The sequence below is a fragment of the Doryrhamphus excisus genome, linkage group LG6, assembly GCF_037039965.1.
Source record: "Doryrhamphus excisus strain RoL-2023G ecotype Guam linkage group LG6, RoL_Dexc_Guam_v1.1, whole genome shotgun sequence".
Taxonomy (NCBI): Eukaryota; Metazoa; Chordata; class Actinopteri; order Syngnathiformes; family Syngnathidae; genus Doryrhamphus; species Doryrhamphus excisus.
Genome location: NC_136362.1, coordinates 13,373,276 through 13,393,676, shown reverse-complemented (window position 1 = coordinate 13,393,676; position 20,401 = coordinate 13,373,276). Strand labels below are relative to the sequence as shown.

At 41.5% G+C, this 20,401-nt stretch overlaps 3 protein-coding genes and 1 long non-coding RNA gene across 10 annotated transcripts; 2 read left to right on the top strand and 2 right to left on the bottom strand.

The window, feature by feature from the left end:
- The first annotated feature begins 1,385 nt into the window (after positions 1 to 1,385).
- On the top strand, positions 1,386 to 7,054 carry ftr67 (finTRIM family, member 67). 2 transcript variants are annotated; one of them, XM_058066048.2, is made up of 9 exons: positions 1,386 to 1,778; positions 2,039 to 2,125; positions 2,213 to 2,633; positions 3,036 to 3,131; positions 3,205 to 3,438; positions 3,709 to 3,868; positions 5,139 to 5,237; positions 5,531 to 5,632; positions 6,946 to 7,054. In XM_058066048.2, exons 2-9 carry the CDS (start codon positions 2,040 to 2,042, stop codon positions 7,011 to 7,013), a joined length of 1,266 nt encoding a protein of 421 aa, XP_057922031.2. In that variant the 5' UTR covers positions 1,386 to 1,778; position 2,039; the 3' UTR covers positions 7,014 to 7,054. The 2 variants fall into 2 exon arrangements, with proteins under 2 accessions (XP_057922031.2, XP_057922030.2); XM_058066047.2 differs by having other exon boundaries at positions 2,039 to 2,633.
- Positions 3,947 to 8,149, bottom strand: LOC144898624 (uncharacterized). The gene is made up of 3 exons (XR_013627531.1): positions 7,689 to 8,149; positions 5,126 to 5,216; positions 3,947 to 5,033 (listed from the first exon to the last, which is right to left on the bottom strand). It is a non-coding gene; the product is annotated as an uncharacterized LOC144898624 (long non-coding RNA).
- Positions 7,706 to 11,578, top strand: LOC131124989 (tripartite motif-containing protein 16). 2 transcript variants are annotated; one of them, XM_058066043.2, is made up of 8 exons: positions 7,706 to 8,201; positions 8,927 to 9,085; positions 9,287 to 9,373; positions 9,943 to 10,179; positions 10,247 to 10,406; positions 10,487 to 10,537; positions 10,608 to 10,670; positions 10,738 to 11,578. In XM_058066043.2, exons 1-8 carry the CDS (start codon positions 7,758 to 7,760, stop codon positions 11,262 to 11,264), a joined length of 1,728 nt encoding a protein of 575 aa, XP_057922026.2. In that variant the 5' UTR covers positions 7,706 to 7,757; the 3' UTR covers positions 11,265 to 11,578. The 2 variants fall into 2 exon arrangements, with proteins under 2 accessions (XP_057922026.2, XP_057922027.2); XM_058066044.2 differs by having other exon boundaries at positions 9,946 to 10,179; positions 10,738 to 11,577.
- On the bottom strand, positions 11,409 to 20,267 carry LOC131124991 (elongation factor 1-delta-like). 5 transcript variants are annotated; one of them, XM_058066049.2, is made up of 8 exons: positions 18,155 to 18,683; positions 17,509 to 17,632; positions 14,934 to 14,990; positions 12,735 to 12,816; positions 12,128 to 12,222; positions 11,852 to 12,061; positions 11,582 to 11,776; positions 11,409 to 11,497 (listed from the first exon to the last, which is right to left on the bottom strand). In XM_058066049.2, exons 1-8 carry the CDS (start codon positions 18,661 to 18,663, stop codon positions 11,459 to 11,461), a joined length of 1,311 nt encoding a protein of 436 aa, XP_057922032.2. In that variant the 5' UTR covers positions 18,664 to 18,683; the 3' UTR covers positions 11,409 to 11,458. The 5 variants fall into 5 exon arrangements, with proteins under 5 accessions (XP_057922032.2, XP_078647618.1, XP_078647616.1 ...); XM_078791492.1 differs by lacking the exon at positions 18,155 to 18,683 and adding an exon at positions 20,111 to 20,267 and having other exon boundaries at positions 11,852 to 12,222; XM_078791490.1 differs by having other exon boundaries at positions 11,852 to 12,222; positions 18,155 to 18,689.
- Positions 20,268 to 20,401: the final 134 nt, after the last annotated feature.

The following is a 20,401-nucleotide window of genomic DNA, read 5'->3' as shown; positions in this document are numbered from 1 at the left end:
TACTGTATTCAAAGGTTGGGCTGCTTTGATTGGAATTGCATGAAGAAAGGGAAGAAGCTTCTTAAAGCGTGCAATACATCATGAATATTAATTATAAATATTAATAATAGGGTGGACGATAAGCTTTAGGCTTTTAACACTTTGAAACATTTTCCCTCACGTTAATACATTACCAGTTTAGTTTGTGACCAAATCCATGTACTGTATTTGGGGGGCAAATGTTTAAAGTTGAAAGCTGCAAGTGGAAATTCAAATGTTCTTTATGGTATTGAATGCACCAATTGGGGGATGTGGGTGGGGGGTGAGTCTTGTTTGTTCCTAAGTTTAACAGTATGGCCTTTTTATGTTCTTTGTAAATTATTTCTGGACAGTCAGTACAACATGTTCATTGTATTTAAAAGACGTTTAGATTAAAAATGGACTTCAAAGCTGGAATATCTCACTCTTTATAACTTTGAACACTGGATATTTTATTTGTACATCAGCATTTGATGACGTATAAGTTACCACTTGGGTTACCTTCTACATTAAAGCTTGCTTTCAACTTGTAAAGTTTCATTTATTTGCTGGTAGTGGTAATAACACTCATTCAGAATAAAAGCACGTTCAGCTACGCTCTTTATTCACCATTCATTCATTATCTACCACTTATCCTCATGAGGGTCGCGGGGGTTGCTGTCGCGGGGTACACCCTGGACTGGTCGCACCATTCTAAAGTTACAATTGTAATTATTTGACCGTTTATATCTACAGTCTGAACACATTAAAGTCCATTTCCGCCAGTTAGAGAGGCCCTGTGTCACTTCCTATTAACAAAGGGTAAGGTTAGCCTTAAAAAAAATTAAATAATGTCATAAAAAGATAAAGACCAGTCTCAGAAGAGACTTAAGTATTTAGTCTATTTAAAACATTGAAGTGTTGAGACATTTTTCATAATGTTTATAGCAGGGGTCACCAACACAGTGCCGGCAGGCCTGCTTTTCATTCAGGTTTTCAGTTTTCAACACTATAAAGACATGCATGCTGAAATACAAACTGTGGCTTATGGATACAAACATTTTGAGAATGATTCCATAAAAATAAGCTAGGAAACTAAATATAACAAAAAAAGTAGCTCTTGGCCATTTTCACTTTGTAAAAGTAGCTCGAACAAGAAACAATGATGGAGACCACAAGGCTATACAGCCTAAACAAGGACATTGTCAGTACTGTCATCGTTCTCGCAACAACCAAAAAACAACCAATAATAAAATATAAATAAAATAAAATATTAGCAAGATTTAATTTTACATTTTCCTGTTTAAATGTATCCCGGGTTCGTTCTTTCAGCGCATGCTCAGATATGACGTAATACGCAGCTCGAGACGAGGTTCAGTTTTTAAAATGGAGGCGAGCAATCAGGCTGCTGTGGAAAGTTTGTTTTTGATCCAAACAATATTTCAAGACTGGGCGGACAAAAACTCACAATACGGAGTAATTCCAACAAGTGAAAGAAAAATTTGGGGAAGCCGGTATCACGTGATGTTGATGTTTACGTTTTACTGCGCATGCCCCATTGACTATTCTGTTTGATTATAGCGGCGCATGTAGACCAGAGATTGGCATTGTTTTCGGAAAAGTCAGTTCGGAAAGAACTCCTCATGTAAACGTGGCTTAGTGTAGGCGTTGCGTTATAGTGTTGTGAAATTCCCATTGTGAGGCTAATAAAAGCATACCATCATATCTTTTTCACTTTCGCCACCTGGCTGAACCCCTTGACACCACTGCCTGTTAAACGCGTAAGTTCTTTTTTCTATTTCTTCTGCATCCGATTCATGCTATGGGCTATGTGTTTATTTGTCATTGTTTAGCTTTAAGAGTATGTTAAACTCCATCAAAGAAGTATTGCGTTTTAAAGGGAAAAACATTTACTTCCGCCACTTGGCCACACCCCTTGACGCCACTTCCTGTAAACAAAGCATTTGTGTACTGGCAAGAAGGCAAGCTCCGTGTTATTCTTATTTCCACGTCCTTTCTTGTCCCCCCCCCCCCCACAAAGGATGGCCCATGCCGGGGTGGTCCTGGACAAGGACCAGTTGACCTGCTCGGTGTGTCTGGACGTCCTGGGGGAGCCGGTGACCATCCCGTGCGGCCATAGTTATTGCTCAGACTGCATCCGCAACTACTGGGACCAAGATGACCACCTGGGGGTCTTTATGTGCCCTCAATGCAGGCAGAGCTTCAACCCGAGGCCGGCGCTCGCTCGGAGCACCTTGCTGGCCGACGTGGTAGAAAGATTCAAGCGAAGCGGTTTCCAGGAAAATTTGGAAGCGGGCCAAAGCCTGGCGGAGGCGGACGACGTGGAGTGCGACGTGTGCCCCGTGAGGAAGAACAAGGCGGTCAGTTCGTGCCTGGTGTGCCTGGCCTCCTACTGCGACCTTCATGTCCGGCCGCACTACGAGTCGGCAGTGTTCAAAAAGCACAAGCTGGTCTCGGCCTCCAAAAGGCTCCAGGAGAGCGTCTGTGGTCGACACGACAAGTTGCTGGAGGTCTACTGCCGTACGGATAAGCAGTGCATCTGCTCCATGTGTCTGACAGACCAACACAAGGGCCATGACACAGTGCTGGCAGAGGTGGAAATACAACAACAACAGGTTTTGTTTATTTTATTTTTTTTACACACCAACCCCCATTGTAATCATGTTGGTAATCAAAACATTGTGCCTGTACAAATATGTTTTGACAATGTGTGTATTGTTGTGGTTGTAGTTTCCTGCATTGCAAAGAGTATTGTTCCTAACATTTGGTTACAAAAACAATATATGTAATATATTTTCCTACACGTAATGTTGTGAGTCCCTAATATTGAGACATTTTAAAGTGCATGTAGAGGTAGCTAAAGCTGCAGGGTGTTGACCACTCATGATACTTCAAAGGCTACAACTGCCATCATGTGGAATTCAGGAGGTTGCCTACAGCCCTAGCAAATCTCAGGGTATCGGTGGTGTCTAACTTCAGGCGACAGTGTCTTAATTTTTCTATGTCATCGTCTGTAGAGACAGCTTGGTGAGCTGAAGCTCATCTCTCAGCAGAACATCCAACAAAGAGAGAAGGAGGCTCAGGAGTTGAGACAAGCCATCTTCTCTATCAACGTAAGTCGAGGACTCTTCACACCATTTTTTGTTTCAGTCACACACGTCACAAAACGTCTGGCCTCTCCTGTAGCGATCAGCCCGGCTGGCGACGGAGACCAGCCACTGTGTCTTCACCGAGCTGATCCGCTCCATTGATCTGAAGCGTTTCGAAGTGCGCGAGCTGATCAAAGCCCAGGAGAAGCTGGTGGTCAATCAGGCCGAACAACTGCTGGAGAAGATCCAGAAGGAGATCACAGAACTGAAGAGGAGGGAAGCTGAGCTGGACAAGCTGGCGCTCACTGAGGACCACCTGTACTTTCTCCAGGTTCGGAGCCTTAATGTTGGAATGTAGATAGTTTAAAAGTGCTTTTAGTAACATGGTGTTTTGTGTGTCTGTAGCTTTAATGCTAATGAACCGTGTCCACGTCTGTCTTCAAAAGGAAGCACTACTGTGGTCTTATCTACTTTTTACACAGCATACACAGCAATGTAACATTAAGGAGTGGTAGGATGATACAAACATTAGCAACATTAGCTTAGCTTCAGTGCTAACATTACACTCAATCACATTAACATGATTCTTCTCTCATGACAGAGTTGTCAGTCCCTCCAAGCCATGCCTGCGTTGCCAGCTTTACCTACCATTGCCATCGACCACAACCTCACCTTTGACCCGGCCACAAAAGCAGTGTGTGACTACAAAGCGTTGCTGCAGGAAGTCGGCCAGGGAGGATTTGTCAGCATTTATGAGAAAGGTTTGTGTTTGTTTATGTATTCACTTATTTTGTCCTTCCAACATAACATCAGCCACCATGGAAGTCACAAATATTTTATTTATTTTATGACAAAAGCAACATACATACATAAGAACTTACAGTGGTTTGAAACAGTGTTTGCCTCCTTCCTGATTTCTGTCACACTTAAATGTTTAAGATCATCAAAAAAATTCAATATTAGTCAGTGACAACACAACAGAAAACAAAATGCAGTTTTTAAATGAAACTTAATATTATTGAAGGACAAAACAAATTTTACATGACCTTATGTGGAAAAGTGATTGCCCTAATAACTAATTGGCCAACCCTTAGCAGCAACAACATCAATGAGACTCTTACATGCAATTCTGGTCCACTAATCTTTGCTGAATTGTTGCAATTCAGCCACATTGGAGGCTTTTCAAACATGAACCCACTTTTCAGCTAAAGGTCACGAACAGATGGCCCACCATTCTACTAAAGGATGTTTTCATAGACAGTAGAATTCATGGTTCCTTTTATCACAGCAAGTCTTCCAGGTCCTGAAACAGTAAAACATCCCCAGGCCATCACACTACCACCACCATATTTTGCTGTTGGTATGGTATTTTTCTTCTGAAATGTGGCGTTACTTTTACATCACATGTAATGGGACACACCCCTTACAAAAAGTTCAACTTTTGTCTCGTCAGACCATAGTATTTTTCCAAAGGTCGTGGGGACCATCTTGGGGTCATTTTGGTTGTCCAGCCACTTCTGGGAAGTTTCACCACTGATCCATGTTTTTGCCATTTGTGGATGATGGCTCTCACTGTGGTTTGCTGGAGTCCCAAAGCTTTAGAAATGGCTTTATAACCTTTCCCAGACTGATAAATCTTAACACCATAAACACTTGCTGATTTTGTAAGGGTTACCCCTTTACATATGAATAAACATCGTTAAATGAAAACATAATATTTAATTTATCATATCTATAACACATGCCCTGTCATTGGCCGCTTTTACCCCACCACAGTTGGGATAGGCTCCAGCATACTAATTTGTGATCCTCATGAGGACAGGAGGTACTATATAAAATGGATAGATGGATACAGTACATAAGGAAGTGACTGTTCTGTCAACCAATTAATGCATTCCACTCTGATCAGCCCCGCCCCTTTACGTACTGTAACAAAAGAGTGCCAAAAATCGATATGTTTGAGTCATTTTTTTACTTACTGACACAAATTAAATTGTGATATTGATTGTGTGCATTACCGTTCCCATGTAGTGCGAGATGTGGTCATTATGGATTCTCCCGCCGTCCCTGCCCAGGCAGAAGTAACGCCAATGGGAAATGTCCATTCTCCTGCTCAAATGGAAGCAACAGGTGAGTCAACATTATAACCTCATCAACGGCAGCCTGACCATGCGTGTAAACAGCGGCCTTTAGTGGCCAAGGTGTGTATTGCACACCTATCAAAGCGAACCAAAAGGTTAAATTGCATGTTGTCATAAAATGTGTTCTGTCAATACATGAAATAGAATTTATATTATCTTATTTTTAATAACAACTACACCAGCTGCTTACTCAGCATGTTTGTTTATGCTTCAGCTTGCTGAGTCTGCACAAATGTACTGACGCCACACTCTTGATTCCTGTGTTGTGTGTGTGTGTGTCAGTATCTGCAGTGAACCCGTCACCAGACCTAGACCAAAGTCCTCTGAGCTCTTTCAACTCTGCTCCTCCACCTGCAGTGCCCACTTTTGTCTTCTCACCTTTTGGTAATAATGCACCGCCGTGTTGGTAAAATAATAAAAAAAATAATGGATTACATTAATCAAAATATTTAATAAATAATTTTAAATGTAGAACTTGTTTTTAATAACAAAAATTCAATGAAAATATAATAAATACTCAATGACTAATCTAAAAATAAAATAAATAAAATGGTTTGATAGATAGATATATATGATAAATATAATAAATGGAAATATAGCATAGTATAGTCCATTTGTGCATTGGTGAACAGTGGATGGTGTGTTCAAGAAGTGTCAAACAAAATAGGACAAATTAGGGGAATTTTGAAATAATAGTTCAAATCAAATGTTTACTGTAATATTATATTAATTTATGTATTTTAATGACTGGGTTTTAAACAAAAAATGAAATGACATTGAGTTTGCAATTTTGACTAAATGTTTTATGACTTGTTCAATTGCTCAAAGATAAAATGTGTTTTAGGGATTTTCATTTGTACATTTCATGAGGTGCCTTGTTTATATATTATATGTATTGTTAATATGTAATAATAATTGTTTCTGAATGTTTGTAAATTGGCTTTTCTACTCACAAACATTTAGAATTTAAAAGCAATAACCTAAACAAACAAATCTTACTTCGAGCGAATGCTGTAATCAAAAAAAGATGTTTGTGTCAATGTGAGAGGTCTTACTCGCTCATATTTTGTATTTGATGAACCTTTGTGGGCGAGTTTAAGAGCTAATATTCTAATAATAAAGAAAAATAGTGATAAAAAATGTGCTTCTGACTGTGTATTATTTTGTTAATAATAATGGCCCATATATCTGAAATTGATATCCCTTTATATAAAATGTAATGTAATTATCATTGAATTGTTTACCACTACTCATTCTAGATAACAAATGTATTTCTATCTGCGATTCCATGTTAACTATGGGCAAATGTGATTAATCCTGATTAAATGTTTTAATCGATTGACAGCCCTATTTGTGATACACCTGGTATACATTTTATAATGACTATTCTGCATGTTAAGAGCCCCTGTTAGGCTAGAAATTTATTTTTGTTTCATAACACTGTAGCAAAGAATCAAAGGAGCAGCTCAATATTCCTTAAGCAATGCATACGCATTTCACTCACTTTTCAAAGCATCAACACAGAAATAAAAGCATATGACTGACTTGTGAGTATGTATTTTTTGATCATCCATTTTTATGAATTGCTGTTTTTTGTCAGTTCTGTTGCAAAATGAAGAGACTACACAACGATAATAATATGTTCAGTCAAGCATATATCAGTAATCAACAATACTGTGTGCTGTTTGTCTCTACAGGCTCCAAACTGATGCCTTCAAGGTCCAGGCAGAGGAATCAGCGCCGCAGTCACCCCAGAAAGAAATAATATTTGAATGTGGACATTGATTATAATCATGTTACATACCACGTCTTCTCTTTCTCAACTTTACTTTTTATTACGCCACATCTGAACCACACAACAAGCCTGTGAGCCTGTTAGTGTTACACATACACACATCAGTTACTATTACTTTGGCAGTACTTTTGACATTGATATTCATTGCAGGACAGTGCAGCATTAGAAGCCAGACTCACCAGGGCTGTATATTTTATGAAAAATTTTAAAGGATTAATACACATGTATATATATTATTTGGGTTTGTATCATTAAAAAAATATGTACATAATGTTTTCATACATTTAAGATCATGTGTCATGTATACACACCCTTCACATACAGTTGACATTGTAAGTGTAATTTCCCTGTCTCCTGATTGGATGCCTCCAGCAGCTGTAACCTGATCACAGTGCTTCAAATTTGGTATCATTCCGCTACTAAGTAAATAAGACACTTTGCCAATACCGATAAGTTTTACTTGAAGAGTTTAATAATCAATCATGCTAGTTAAAACGCCTGATTTTAGGTAAACAATTTAATCATCTCATTAGTGAGTATACTGTATGTGAACACAAATTAAGAGCTATGAAAAATATCAATAGTATCATGCTAGCATAACACTGATACTGCCATTGGTATCGGTATTTGGATCGATCCACCAACCTTGTTTGTACACCTGTTGGGAACGCCCCCTTTCGTCCCTCAGCAGAGTCGCCGTGTCCCTGGTAGAAAATGGCAGCAACGACAATCTCTGTAGAACAGGATCAGTTCAGCTGTTCTGTGTGCCTGGAGGTCCTGAGAGACCCGGTGACGATCCCCTGCGGACACAGCTACTGCCTGAACTGCATTGAAGACTACTGGAACAGAACCAAGCAGAAGGGCCAGTACAGCTGCCCTCAATGCAGGCAGGTGTTCAGTCCGAAACCTCAGCTCAACAGGAACACTGTACTGGGCGAACTGGTGGAGAAGCTGGTGAAGAGTGGACTTCAAGAGCCACCGGGTCCTCCAGTTTCCACGGAAGAGGTGAAATGTGGAGTTTGTACTGGCAAGAAAAGCAAAGCCGTGACGTCATGCGTCACGTGCACGGAGTCTTACTGCGCGGCTCACCTGAGGGCTCACGACGAACGCTTCCGGGGGCGTGGCCACAGCCTGGTTCCAGCCGCTTTGGGACAAACGGTATGTTTACAGCACAGCCATTTATTGTTTTCAAACATATTCTTTTAATACTGAAAATACGAATGCCAGACCACAAGTGGGTGATTTTATGTTAAACACTGGACGTATATTCCACTGGGCATACGTCCAGTTATGGATTTTATTCACTGTATAGTACATTTTTGTCGGCGGTCGTGTGAGTTCATCAGGGAACTTTTGTCCGCCATTGTTGCGGTTGTTGTAGATGTATGAATTTAGATGTAGATTTGTGCGAGCAATTCATCACCAACAATATTACAGTAAAATAAAATTTCAATTATTTTTCATGTTATAAAATGTTTAAATTGACCAGCACGATATCTCTGGACAATCACGGCTGCCATATTTGTTTTTGGGTTGAAGTTGTGGTGCGCATGCGTACCATCTATTACGTCTTCTGGACACTTAAAACATAAACCCTTTTATCTTAACTTGAAATAAAGAATACATTTCACTGGTTAAATACTCTTAATGCACAAAATAATCAAACTTTATGCGCACAAATGATGTACACAGTTTGTCGCCTTGGACTGTGAGGCTTTCAGGCACACTCGTAATTGTGTTTACATTTTTATTCACCTACCCCACTTTGGGAACCTAGGACATTAATGTATGAGAACATTTGTTTTGGTTGTATATGAAGTCCTGCACATGTCCACACTTAACACTTAAGTGATGTTCTGGGTCTGTGATTGTGTTTTCCACAGACAACTAAACGTTCTGAAGAGAAGTTATGTCCTTATCACCATAAAGTAGTGAGGAGCTACTGCCGAGTGGACCATGAGGGCGCATGCTCACGGTGTGTGAAAAGTAAACACAAGGGTCATGAGGTTGTGCAACTGGTGGACGAGCGTACAGAACAACAGGTAAGTAATATAAAAGTATAAAATAACTGCAACAGTAACAAAAAACAAACTTAAATGCTGATTACTGCGAATCGTTGCAGTTCTGGAATACCATTTAAGTATGCCCACTCACTGTCCATAAGCTCACATTGTAGAAAAGATTTCATTGGTTGTTATCATTTGAGGGGGGACTAAATTAAGTTTGTTTGTGATCTTTTGTAGAGAAAACTCCAAGAAGCATCTTTGAAGTGCGAGCAGAACCTAAAGGACGTGGAGAAGGAGCTACGATATGTGGTCAGATACATTAAAGTGAGAACACTAACTTTTGAGGTTTAATAACATTTGTTATTATATGAAATAATTCTAGGGGGAAATAACTAACTTTTTTGGGGGGGTCACCTCCAATAATGTACTAAAGCAGTATGTGTGAGACAGCAAGATCACGTATGATTGTTGCTGTTAAAAAAAGATTACCATCAAGCCTAAAGTTACTGTATGTACTAAATATTAAAATATATATTTTTAGAATATTAGATATGTTTGTAGCTGAAATTATTCCAGGCTAAAAATTAGTTTTTTATGTCCCCACTCCCAATACACACACACACACACAAGTGACAAAGGGCGCCTTACACTTTCCTTGGACTGAAAACCTGGATAGTCAACATGAATCATTGAAAACCTAACAAGTATCAATCCATTGGTTGAACTAGAATGCTTGTTGCTAGGCGGAATTTGTGGGACACAATGGTTTGAACACACAAAAAAAAACTTACTCCAGTCATGCCCATTATGTTTCCTTAGCAACATGGGGCTGCCTTTTGTTATCGTGATCTTTTTTCTCAATACAAAAATTGCCAATGATTGTTGATCCCAAGCAGCACACCACTGAGGCAGCGGTGGAGGAAAGCGAGAGGATCTTCACCAAGCTTATCCGCGTCATTGAGAAACATAGGAGCGACGTGAAGGACATGATCCGAGGCCGAGAGCGTGTGGCCCTCAGTCAGACCAACCAGCTTCTGGAGAAGGTGGAGCGGGATACGACAGAGTTGAGGAGGGGCGGAGAGGAGCTGGAGAATCTCTCTCGCATGGACGACCATCTCCAATTCCTTCAGGTGAGGCAGAAGTGTTCAATAGAGCTACATTTTTTTTTAATTTAATGTGATTTGCTCATCTCTGCAGAAGTGCAGATCCCTTCATTTCCCATCCAAGAGGGTGCAGATTCCCAACACTGACACATTTCCATACTTGATGTACAAAAACATCAGAGGTGGCCTAGCAGAGCTGAGGAACAGTCTGGATGAAAGCCTCCAGACGGAGTACAACAGAATCTCAGATAAAGGCAAGTCTACAGCACATGATACTCTTTATGACAAGTTGTTTCGGGGATGAACACTTAGGTACATTTGTCTTCATTTTCAGTGTTTTCGCTAAAGGAAACCAGAAATCCAAATCCCTTGGAAAAGACCAAAGGTATATGCAAACAAGTTGGTTTTCCTTGATTTTGGTCATTAACTCATCTTTCTTCATATCATCCTTCTAGTAACTGTAGATTCTCACATACCGTATGACTCAGAACCAAGGACCAGAGAAGAATTTTTACACTGTGAGTATGATTTTTCATTTTTAAAGCCCATTGTCGTCCATTTTTTAAATGTAATTGGTATGCACAGACAACCAAGATTTAACACTGGACCTCAACACTGCCAACCCATACCTGAGCTTGTCCGAGGACCACAGAGCGGTGACCACGCGCTCCGAGCCCCAGCCGTACCCTCCGCACCCTGACCGCTTCACCAGCTGGGCTCAGGTACTGTGTCGGGCCGGTATGGCAGGCCGCTGCTACTGGGAGGTGGAGTGGACTGGTAAGGGCGGGGCTTCTGTGGGCATTTGCTACAGGAGCATGAGCAGGAGCGGTGGCGGCAGCGACAGCAAACTGGGCCACAACTCCAAATCCTGGAGCCTGGACTGCTCGCACGGCGGGTGCGTATTTCGGCACGATAAGCATGGCGTCAGCTTGGCCGCACCATGCGGCAACAGGATAGGAGTGTATCTCAACTTTAGGAGTGGGGTTTTGTCCTTCTACAACGTGTCTGATGGCATGGTTCACCTTCACAGTGTGCAGACTACGTTCAGCCAGCCTGTGTATCCAGGATTTTGGGTGGGATTAGGCTCGACTTTGAAGTTGTGCTCCCTGTAAAGACTTAGGCCACAGTTTTAGTGACACTTGCACAGTCACAAGATGCCTCGAGGTGCTTGTCTCCGACTTGGCCTCAGACTGTGCAGGTGTGCCTAATGTTGTGGCCAGTGCTAATATAAAGAGGCCAAATAAGGCACAAGTTGCTCAGGGATTTTTTACATTTTAATTTCATGTACCATCGAGCAGCATTTTGTTCAGATCTTATTGAAGGCAGCAACGTCGACACTTTGGACCTGTAAGAGTGAGCAAAACTAGATTTTTAACTAGATTTTACACTTCAAATAAAGATTTTTGCACTAAAAACCAAGTGTACTCACGTAGTCCTCAAACTTGGTAAGCTCCTCTTCCAAGATGTCTGTGCCCACTTTATCATCCTCTACCACACAGTTGATCTGCAGCTTTTTGATGCCGTAGCCCACTGGCACCAGCTTGGATGCCCCCCACAGGAGACCGTCCATCTGCACCGAGCGGACGCACTCCTCCAGCTTGGTCATGTCTGTCTCATCATCCCACTAAACAGGACAAAAAAAAGAGTTAAGTTGGCTCCTAAACATTAGCTACTAAAACAGGAGAGCAGTGTTGCTTACGGGCTTCACGTCCAATAAGATTGATGACTTGGCGATCAAGACGGGTTTATTGGCCTTCTTGGCGGCATACGCCTCCACGCGTTCCTGCTTGAGACGAGCCGCCTCCTCATCTTCGTCGTCGTCACTACCGAACAAGTCAACATCGTTGTCGCTGTCGTCATTCTCTTCCACCACAACCTTTCCGGCTGGGGCAACCTGGATGGGCGTGGCCTGGTTGAAAAACAGGATTAAAGAGGCGATAGACGTAAAAAAGACATGACTCTTGCCTTCTTCTACCTTGACTGCGGGTACGGCGGCTTGTGCAGGGTTCTTCTCCAGCTGAGCCACTCTGAACTCCAGTTTCTGCAGGGCGGCCCTCATGTCCCCCACCACTGGAACAAAAAAGCTGCAGTCATGCTAAAATCAGCTAAGTTTAAAGGAGACCTACAGTATTATACTTTTCTGACCTATAAATGTTAAAGTTGTATTTTCATGTTAAATGATGCCACAATTTCAGATGAGGTTTACAAATTTGAGTGAGAAGAGTGAGATGGCGCTGAATTCTCGGTTTCTAACACCGGCTCCCTGTGATGTCACAGTGAGACGGACTTCCTTATATGGGCATTCCCAAATACAAGCCGTAGACCTGCTCTGCTGCACTGTGAAGATTTCACCACGTTAGCGCAGAAGTGTGACCAATCACAGCGGAGTGGGCGTGCCCGGAGGTGGCCATCGGTTGAATAAATTAAAACAGCCAAGGAAATACACTGAAATAGGCGCAGATTCTGGAAGATCTCTGAAGCTTTCTGTGCACGTTATTGTGTGTACCTGCTCTATAGGAGTCCACAAGTCAATATAAAGGGCAGAAAAATATGCATAATAGGTCCCCTTTAATTGTGCTAACCTTTGTGCAAAGACTGGTTCTCCAATTCCAGACTCTTCATGCATGCAATCAGCTCCTGGTCTCCAGCTGAATGCGAGGAAGACTGTGGAAGGCGAGGCAAGGGAGAAGAACAGATAGACATTGAATGAAGATAAGTACAGAAAAGTAATTAAAGCCATGCTATGATTCACACCTTCACACTGTAGCAATTTCATGTTGGCAAGCATGTTACGATTTCATGATTGTAGCCTACTGGGAGAACCTTCATGTTACAGTATGATTATCCTTTGTATTACTTTTCTAATACATGCACACAACATCTTACAGGCTGTATTTGGATCCTATTGATTAGCGTCTTGATCTCAACCAGAGTGGTTGAGATGTGTTTGAGCACTTCATTTTTTTTGTGCATGTCACAGAGGAACCTACACAATGAGTTGTGTAGGTTCAGACTGCAGGTCAATTCAGATTTTTTTTCCCCACACACTTTTCAGTGGGAATGGTAGAATCCACAGTTTTTCCAAATGCAACCCAGGAGTCTTTCATATGCAGATATAAATTAGATATGTATGGTATGTACCCGATGCAACTGAGGGTCGGAACGTTTGGTTCACGTAAATCCAACAAATACATCGTCAAAAGACATGTGTGGGAGTTAGACACAGATGTCGACAAAAGTTCTTCTAGTCATCCAAAAGTTATTTCAAACATCTGTCAGTGACGTCTCATGCTAATGTTTTGCCGACTTTGTTCTTTATCTCCTACACAGAATAATTTGGGTAAGGAAACGTTGTCTCTGGTTGCACGAATCCTTGAAATTGACACCAATGCCCCAGGACCAAATTTTGGATGTTTACTTCTGTAAACACACTTGCGCGGATTCACATCCGCTTCCCCAATGCATTGTGTTCAGATTTTCACATTTTTTGTTAATTATTACATAAAAAATAACAGATTTTATGGAAAAACAATAATCTGAATTTGGTATCACCCTGTTGTGTGAACGTAAGCATAGTCTATATTCCCATGCAAAGGTTCCAAATTCATAGATATCCACACATACAGTTTCAAACAATTGCAGGATGCCTGGTTAGATACCGTACATTGTACATTCATTAACGATACAATACAGTAATTGAGAAATAGATGTAGCGCGGCTAACGTTTCTAATTGGATGTCAGCCTCTGCACACTTTGCTACAAAATCTTCTAGAAACTGTAACAACTGTGATCAAGGAAGATGTAGTTACACATGCAATTCCAACTGCATATGCAAGACATTTTTTATGGCAGGCTTCTTTTGTTTACATAGACATGAGGCAAATGCTGCTCTTATACTGAAGGACAGTCACAGTTCCTGTGTTGTCGTTCCTGCACGTCGTCATCAGGCATTGTAAAAACCTTCCTTACATCAAAGCTGTAAAATATAATGTGGTGAAAATTTACTCATCCAGCTCAAGTCCTGAACACACAGCTACACAAGCGTGCTAAACCAAGCTAACCACCGCTAACTTCCACTTATGATCCGTGTTTAGGTCTGCCTATTCTTTGTTTCTGCCACGATTGAGCTGTGTTGGGTAAATGCTCGCCTCCACGAATGTTCCTTCTCCTCACAACGACAACATTCGACATGCAAGAGGAGATTCTGACAGATTTAGCCGTTTTTGTCACCATTTCAACCCGTTTAGGTCAGGAGGGGGCTTTTAATTCAGACCTTTGCGGGGTAGATAAGATCAGTTTCAAATATAAGGCTCGTCAGATCCCCGATTCCTCTAAATGAATCAGCGCCATGCTTAGTAAAAACAAATACATGGTTGTAGAAAAGTGCAGTTGTTCTACCTGGTGGTGACATAATGTATTACATGTATTGATATTCTATTTTGTCCATATCATAGGAAAAGGAGCCACCTTTTTGACCCATGTTGAGGTGTCAAGTACAGTATCAAAACAAATGACATGTTTTGCACACAGGAAAGTAATGTAACCCAGTAGGATGCAATTAAGCCACAAATGGATGTACATAATTAAGCAGTAATTCAGAACAAATTAGCCCTTTTTGATTGAGATTCTGAGCATGATGATGTTACAAAGACAATGATGATGATGATCAAAAACAATGCCAAAACAATTAAGACACACTGCGTGCAATTAAGGATATACATCGTCCATCACGGCCATGCGTTGTTACGCGCACACACACGCTCCAACAGAGCGGACTTACATTTCTGTGCTGACGTTTTTGCGGGCGCCCTTTGGCCTGCTGCAGGGAGCTTTTCACCTGCAGCATTTAAAGCGCACGTGATGGGAGGACGAAGAGAAGGTTAAACAAAGAAAACAGACAAAGAAACATCGTTCATATCCCTACATTTAAGACCATATAGAAGCAGGTGGGTTGAAGCGAAGCTTCACTACAATTCAATATAGTCCATGCACCTTCTTGCCCTGGTTGATAATTATGATGGTCTTTATAAATTGATATGCATGTACAGTGAAGAAAATAAGTATTTGAACACCCTGCTATTTTGCTATTTCTCCCACTTAGAAATCATGGAGGGGTCTGAAATTTTCATCGTAGGTGCATGTCCACTGTGAGAGAGATAAACTAAAAAGAAAAATCCAGAAATCACAATGCATGATTTTTTAACAATTTATTTGTGTGATACAGCTGCAAATAAGTATTTGAACACCTGTGTATCATCTAGAATTCTGACCCTGAAAGACCTGTTAGTCTGCCCATTAGAAGTCCACCTGCACTCCATGTATCATCCTGAATCAGATGCACCTGTTTGAGGTCGTTAGCTGCATAAAGACACCTGTCCACCCCATACAATCAGTAAGACTTTAACTTGTAACATGGCGAAGACCAAAGAGCTGTCCAAAGACACCAGAGACAAAATTGTACACCTCCACAAGGCTGGAAAGGGCTACGGAGCAATTACCAAGCAGCTTGGTGAAAAAAGGTCCACTGTTGGAGCTATCATTAGAAAATGGAAGAAGCTAAACATGACGGTCAATCTCAATCGGAGTGGAGCCCCATGCAAGATATCACCTCGTGGGGTCTCAATGATTCTAAGAAAGGTGAGGAATCAGCCCAGAACTACACGACAGGACTTGGTCAATGACCTGAAAAGAGCTGGGACCACCGTTTCCAAGGTTACTGTAGGTAATACACTAAGACGTCATGATGTGAAATCATGCATGGCACGAAAGGTTCCCCTGCTTAAACCAGCACATGTCAAGGCCCGTCTTAAGTTTGCATATGACCATTTGGATGATACAGAGAAGTCATGGGAGAAAGTTTTATGGTCAGATGAGACCAAAATAGAACTTTTTGGTCATAATTCCAATAAGCGTGTTTGGAGGAAGAAGAATGAAGAGTACAATCCGAAGAACACCATCCCTACTGTGAAGCATGGGGGTGGTAGCATCATGCTTTGGGGGTGTTTTTCTGCACATGGGACAGGACGAGTGCACTGCATTAAAGAGAGGATGACTGGGGCCGTGTATTGTGAGATTTTGGGGAACAACCTCCTTCCCTCTGTCAGAGCATTGAAGATGGGTCGTGGCTGGGTCTTCCAACACGACAACGACCCGAAGCACACAGCCAGGAAAACCAAGGAGTGGCTCCGTAAGAAGCATATCAAGGTTCTAGCATGGCCCAGCCAGTCTCCAGACCTGAACCCAATCGAAAATCTTTGGAGGGAGCTCAAACTCCGTGTTTCTCAGCGACAGCCCAGAAACCTGACTGATCTAGAGAAGATCTGTGTGGAGGAGTGGGCCAAGATCCCTCCTGCAGTGTGTGCAAACCTGGTGAAAAACTACAGGAAACGTTTGACCTCTGTAATAGCAAACAAAGGCTACTGTACCAAATATTAACATTCATTTTCTCAGGTGTTCAAATACTTATTAGCAGCTGTATCACACAAATAAATTGTTAAAAAATCATGCATTGTGATTTCTGGATTTTTCTTTTTAGTTTATCTCTCTCACAGTGGACATGCACCTACGTTGAAAATTTCAGACCCCTCCATGATTTCTAAGTGGGAGAAATAGCAAAATAGCAGGGTGTTCAAATACTTATTTTCTTCACTGTATGTATGCGTGTTTGCTCGCCTCTGTGACATACAGGCTGGATGACAAGAGGGGTCACTCTGCATCTGTTTGTGCACATTGGTTCTATAAGTGGAATGAACAGGGAGAGTGGACGCTCATCTCATTCCGCCTCTTTGTGGAGGCTGGGCTACTAGCTACAGTAGCTGCTACCCAAGCTGCAGTTTGACTGTGAGCATGAATGACAACACAAAAGCTATTTTAAAGGTTAAACAGTTAAGGTTTTAAACAGAATGAACACTGCCGACCAACCTGGACAGCACATAAGCTTAAGACTTGTACATTTTTAGGGATTTTAGGGAGCAGCAGCAGGCTGACAGTCAGCACTTGGTCTTATCTAACCATGTCAAGCTGATACGGGGTGGCAGTAAAAGTACACAACAATGACCCAAATACCTCGCATGGGGGGTGCAGCTGACATGTTCTCACCATGGAAATGAAAACTAGCCGCCTTTGAAATAGTTGAAGTCAAGATATTATGGGCTTTATTTAGCTCCGTAGCAGTTGAGACAGTTGCCAAACCACCTGACCTCACTGGCTAAAAGGCTTCTAAATCGAGCGCACACATACAGTTGCTTCTGACCATGATGTAAAAGTGCTTTAAACCAACAGAGGCTAGCAAGACCTTTCAGGGGTTGCAGTGTACTGTACACATGTTCAACCAACAGCACAAGCAAGTCACCGACCTGTTGTTGCTTGGGGGCGGGTCCGTTCAAGCCCTCGTAGAATTTCTTCTCGGACTCATCGTAGCGGTGCTTGTCAAACCAGACATTCTCTGAGGCCAGGCACTGCAGCCCACTCATTTTGGTGCTGCGGAACAAACAGTGAGACATTAAGAGACCGACAGACATAACGTGAGATGCTCAGCTACGTTATGATGACATTACTACGCTGAGATCTACAGTTAGACACTTCATTAGGTACACCCACACAATCCAATACAAAACACACCAAAATATATTTTTACTTTCAGAACTGAGCTTTGTAAAGGCTACATTTTTGATACCGCACTTGTATATAATGAAGTGTCCAGTGTGCACCTAACACATAAAGAAAGAAAATAGTCCCATGCCACAATGCACCAAACGGCCTGCTTGTGTCCCCATCAACACATTCCCCTGGCAGCCATGTCTGGTCAGCAGGATTACCACACAAAAGGCCTTTAACTCCGAGATGAGCTCTTTTTGAACTACTAATTAAATCAGCCACATTTAGCAGTTTCACTTCCACCTCCATCTGTTCAGCTTTAAAATAAAAAAGTAAAAGACCAAACAATAATGCAAGACAGACAAAAGTAGTCGAACATCTGTGCCATTTCCTCGTGTGTCGTACTTCTCACTCCCAGAGATGCCCCTCTTCCTGGCCTTGGGCTCCCTGCTGCCCTTCTCGGTCTCAGACGAGGTGCGATTGCGGCCTCTGCTGTAGCGGCGGTGAGGGGTGCCGGACGACTTCACTATGGGGACCTGGGTGCCATCCTGCTGGTGGCGTGTAGTGTGGGCATTCCATGGGCCCCTGGTGTTGGGGCTCCTTGCATGCCCTCCATGCGTGCTCTGGAGGGCAGGGCTTCGGCCATATGAGCTGCCCATCTCCACAGAGGAGCTCAAGCACTCTTCAGGTCCAGAGCTCTGGTTCTCTGACTGGGACAAGCGTGCATGGCGCCGCATCTTTCCAAACTGGAGGCCGGCTCCGCTGATGATGTTCCCATCCTGAGGAGTTGCTCCCTGTTCTGAACCGTTTGCCCCAAACAGATCCATGGTTCTTTGAAAAACGTTCTTGACACTTTTGAGTTGCGTTATGAGAGAAGAGAAGCAACTGGTGGCACCTAGCTTTCTGGGACACATCACAGGAGAACATTCTCTTTCAGAGGTGATGATCAAAAATCATTTCAATTTCAGGAGGTTTCTCGTGTTTTATACCACAAAAGTGTTTTGATTCAAACCATCAGTTGGGTGCACAAGTCAGGCAATTAAAGCTAATGGATCAAGCTCACATTACACCTTTAAGTTATATTTTTGCAGCATTTCCTCTGCTCTCAATCACAAATTACAGTGGAACCTCCAATATTCAAATTGGTTGATTTTGGAATTTGCCAGAAGAAGAAGAGCAACTAAAAAAATTAAACTTTTACATTTCTATGTGATTAAAGTGTGTTTTGTTTTTTCTTTGGCTTTCTTGTTATGCCACATTGGAGGAGCGGTGGTAAATATGAAAGGTGGTGATAACCACATATCAGAAAACCAAACTTTCAAAGGGCAAAATTGTAATTTTCTAATTTAATTAATACACTACGCTTGTATGACAGTTAAGCATACTATAACACTGGGAATCAAGCAAAACGAGACTACCAGAGGTTCTACTGCAATTTCTTTTCAATGATTCCAATATTTCACAAGCACAAATAAATTAAACCATACCAGCGTTTAATGAAGAGAGCCAATGAAAAGCATTATTCCACAATTCAAACAAAAGCACAAAAAGATTATATGATCCAATTGTAATGATAATGATACAGTATGCTCCTGTAAATTAAAACACAAATCAAGTTAAAGCCCAATAAAACAAAAGCATACAATGGCAACAAAAAAAAACTTGCACAAGTCTCCCATAAATTATTTTTAAAATGCGCACAAGTCACTGTTAGTACAATCAAGCTTCCATTATAACAAATGCATGAAAATACTTGTGGAGTCACCCATTATCATACCAATTACACTTGCACGCACAATGACACAATTAGGAGTCTCAATGCTGTTGCAATAAACACTGATCATTTACATGCAAGATGTGCAAAATCAATTCGCAAACAATTTCTCTCAATTAATTCAACAAGAAGCATGTTTAAGAGCATATATTTTTAAAACACTCACCTCTGGTAACTGAAAAACATAGGAAGTAGAACTGAAGGTTTTGCATTTCCAGATGTATTTAATGTTATGGAATGTTAGGAAAGAAGTGGCAGTGACAAACTAGTAACGCTCATAGTTTAATAGTCAACCATATTCGACAAATGATAGACATAATTTCAGAAAATATGTAAATATACCTGTTGTCATAGTTTGATAGTCAACCATATTAGACAACTGATAGACATAATTTCAGAAAATATGTAAATATACATGTTGTCAGTGACTCGTGAGGCAAGTTCAAGCAAGTTTGTTTGACAGCTTCGCAAACTCGCACGGCCACTGAACACGTGGCGCGTAGCCACTGTAAAATTCATATATTCGCATTCAAGACTCAGACTATTTGTGAAAGTTTCAGGACAAACATGCTAAACTTTACACTTACTTTGTGTTTTATTCGACGTTTTAAGGCTCCGGAAAGCAGTCCCTTTTGCGTGCTGCCTCAGCTGTAATCCGACCGAAAGAGGGCTAGCGTGAAGCGGACGCCCTATATTCATCAACCGTACAAGGGGGTCACGTTTAATCTTTTTGTCCAAAATGTCGCGTTATACTGCACTTAAATGACTCTAATTGTGTTTTACGACACTTAACAAAACAACATCATGCTAATATTTACAACAAAAGGCGACAGTCATGTTTACTAGTATTACCGATAGACACTAAGTTTGGTATGATC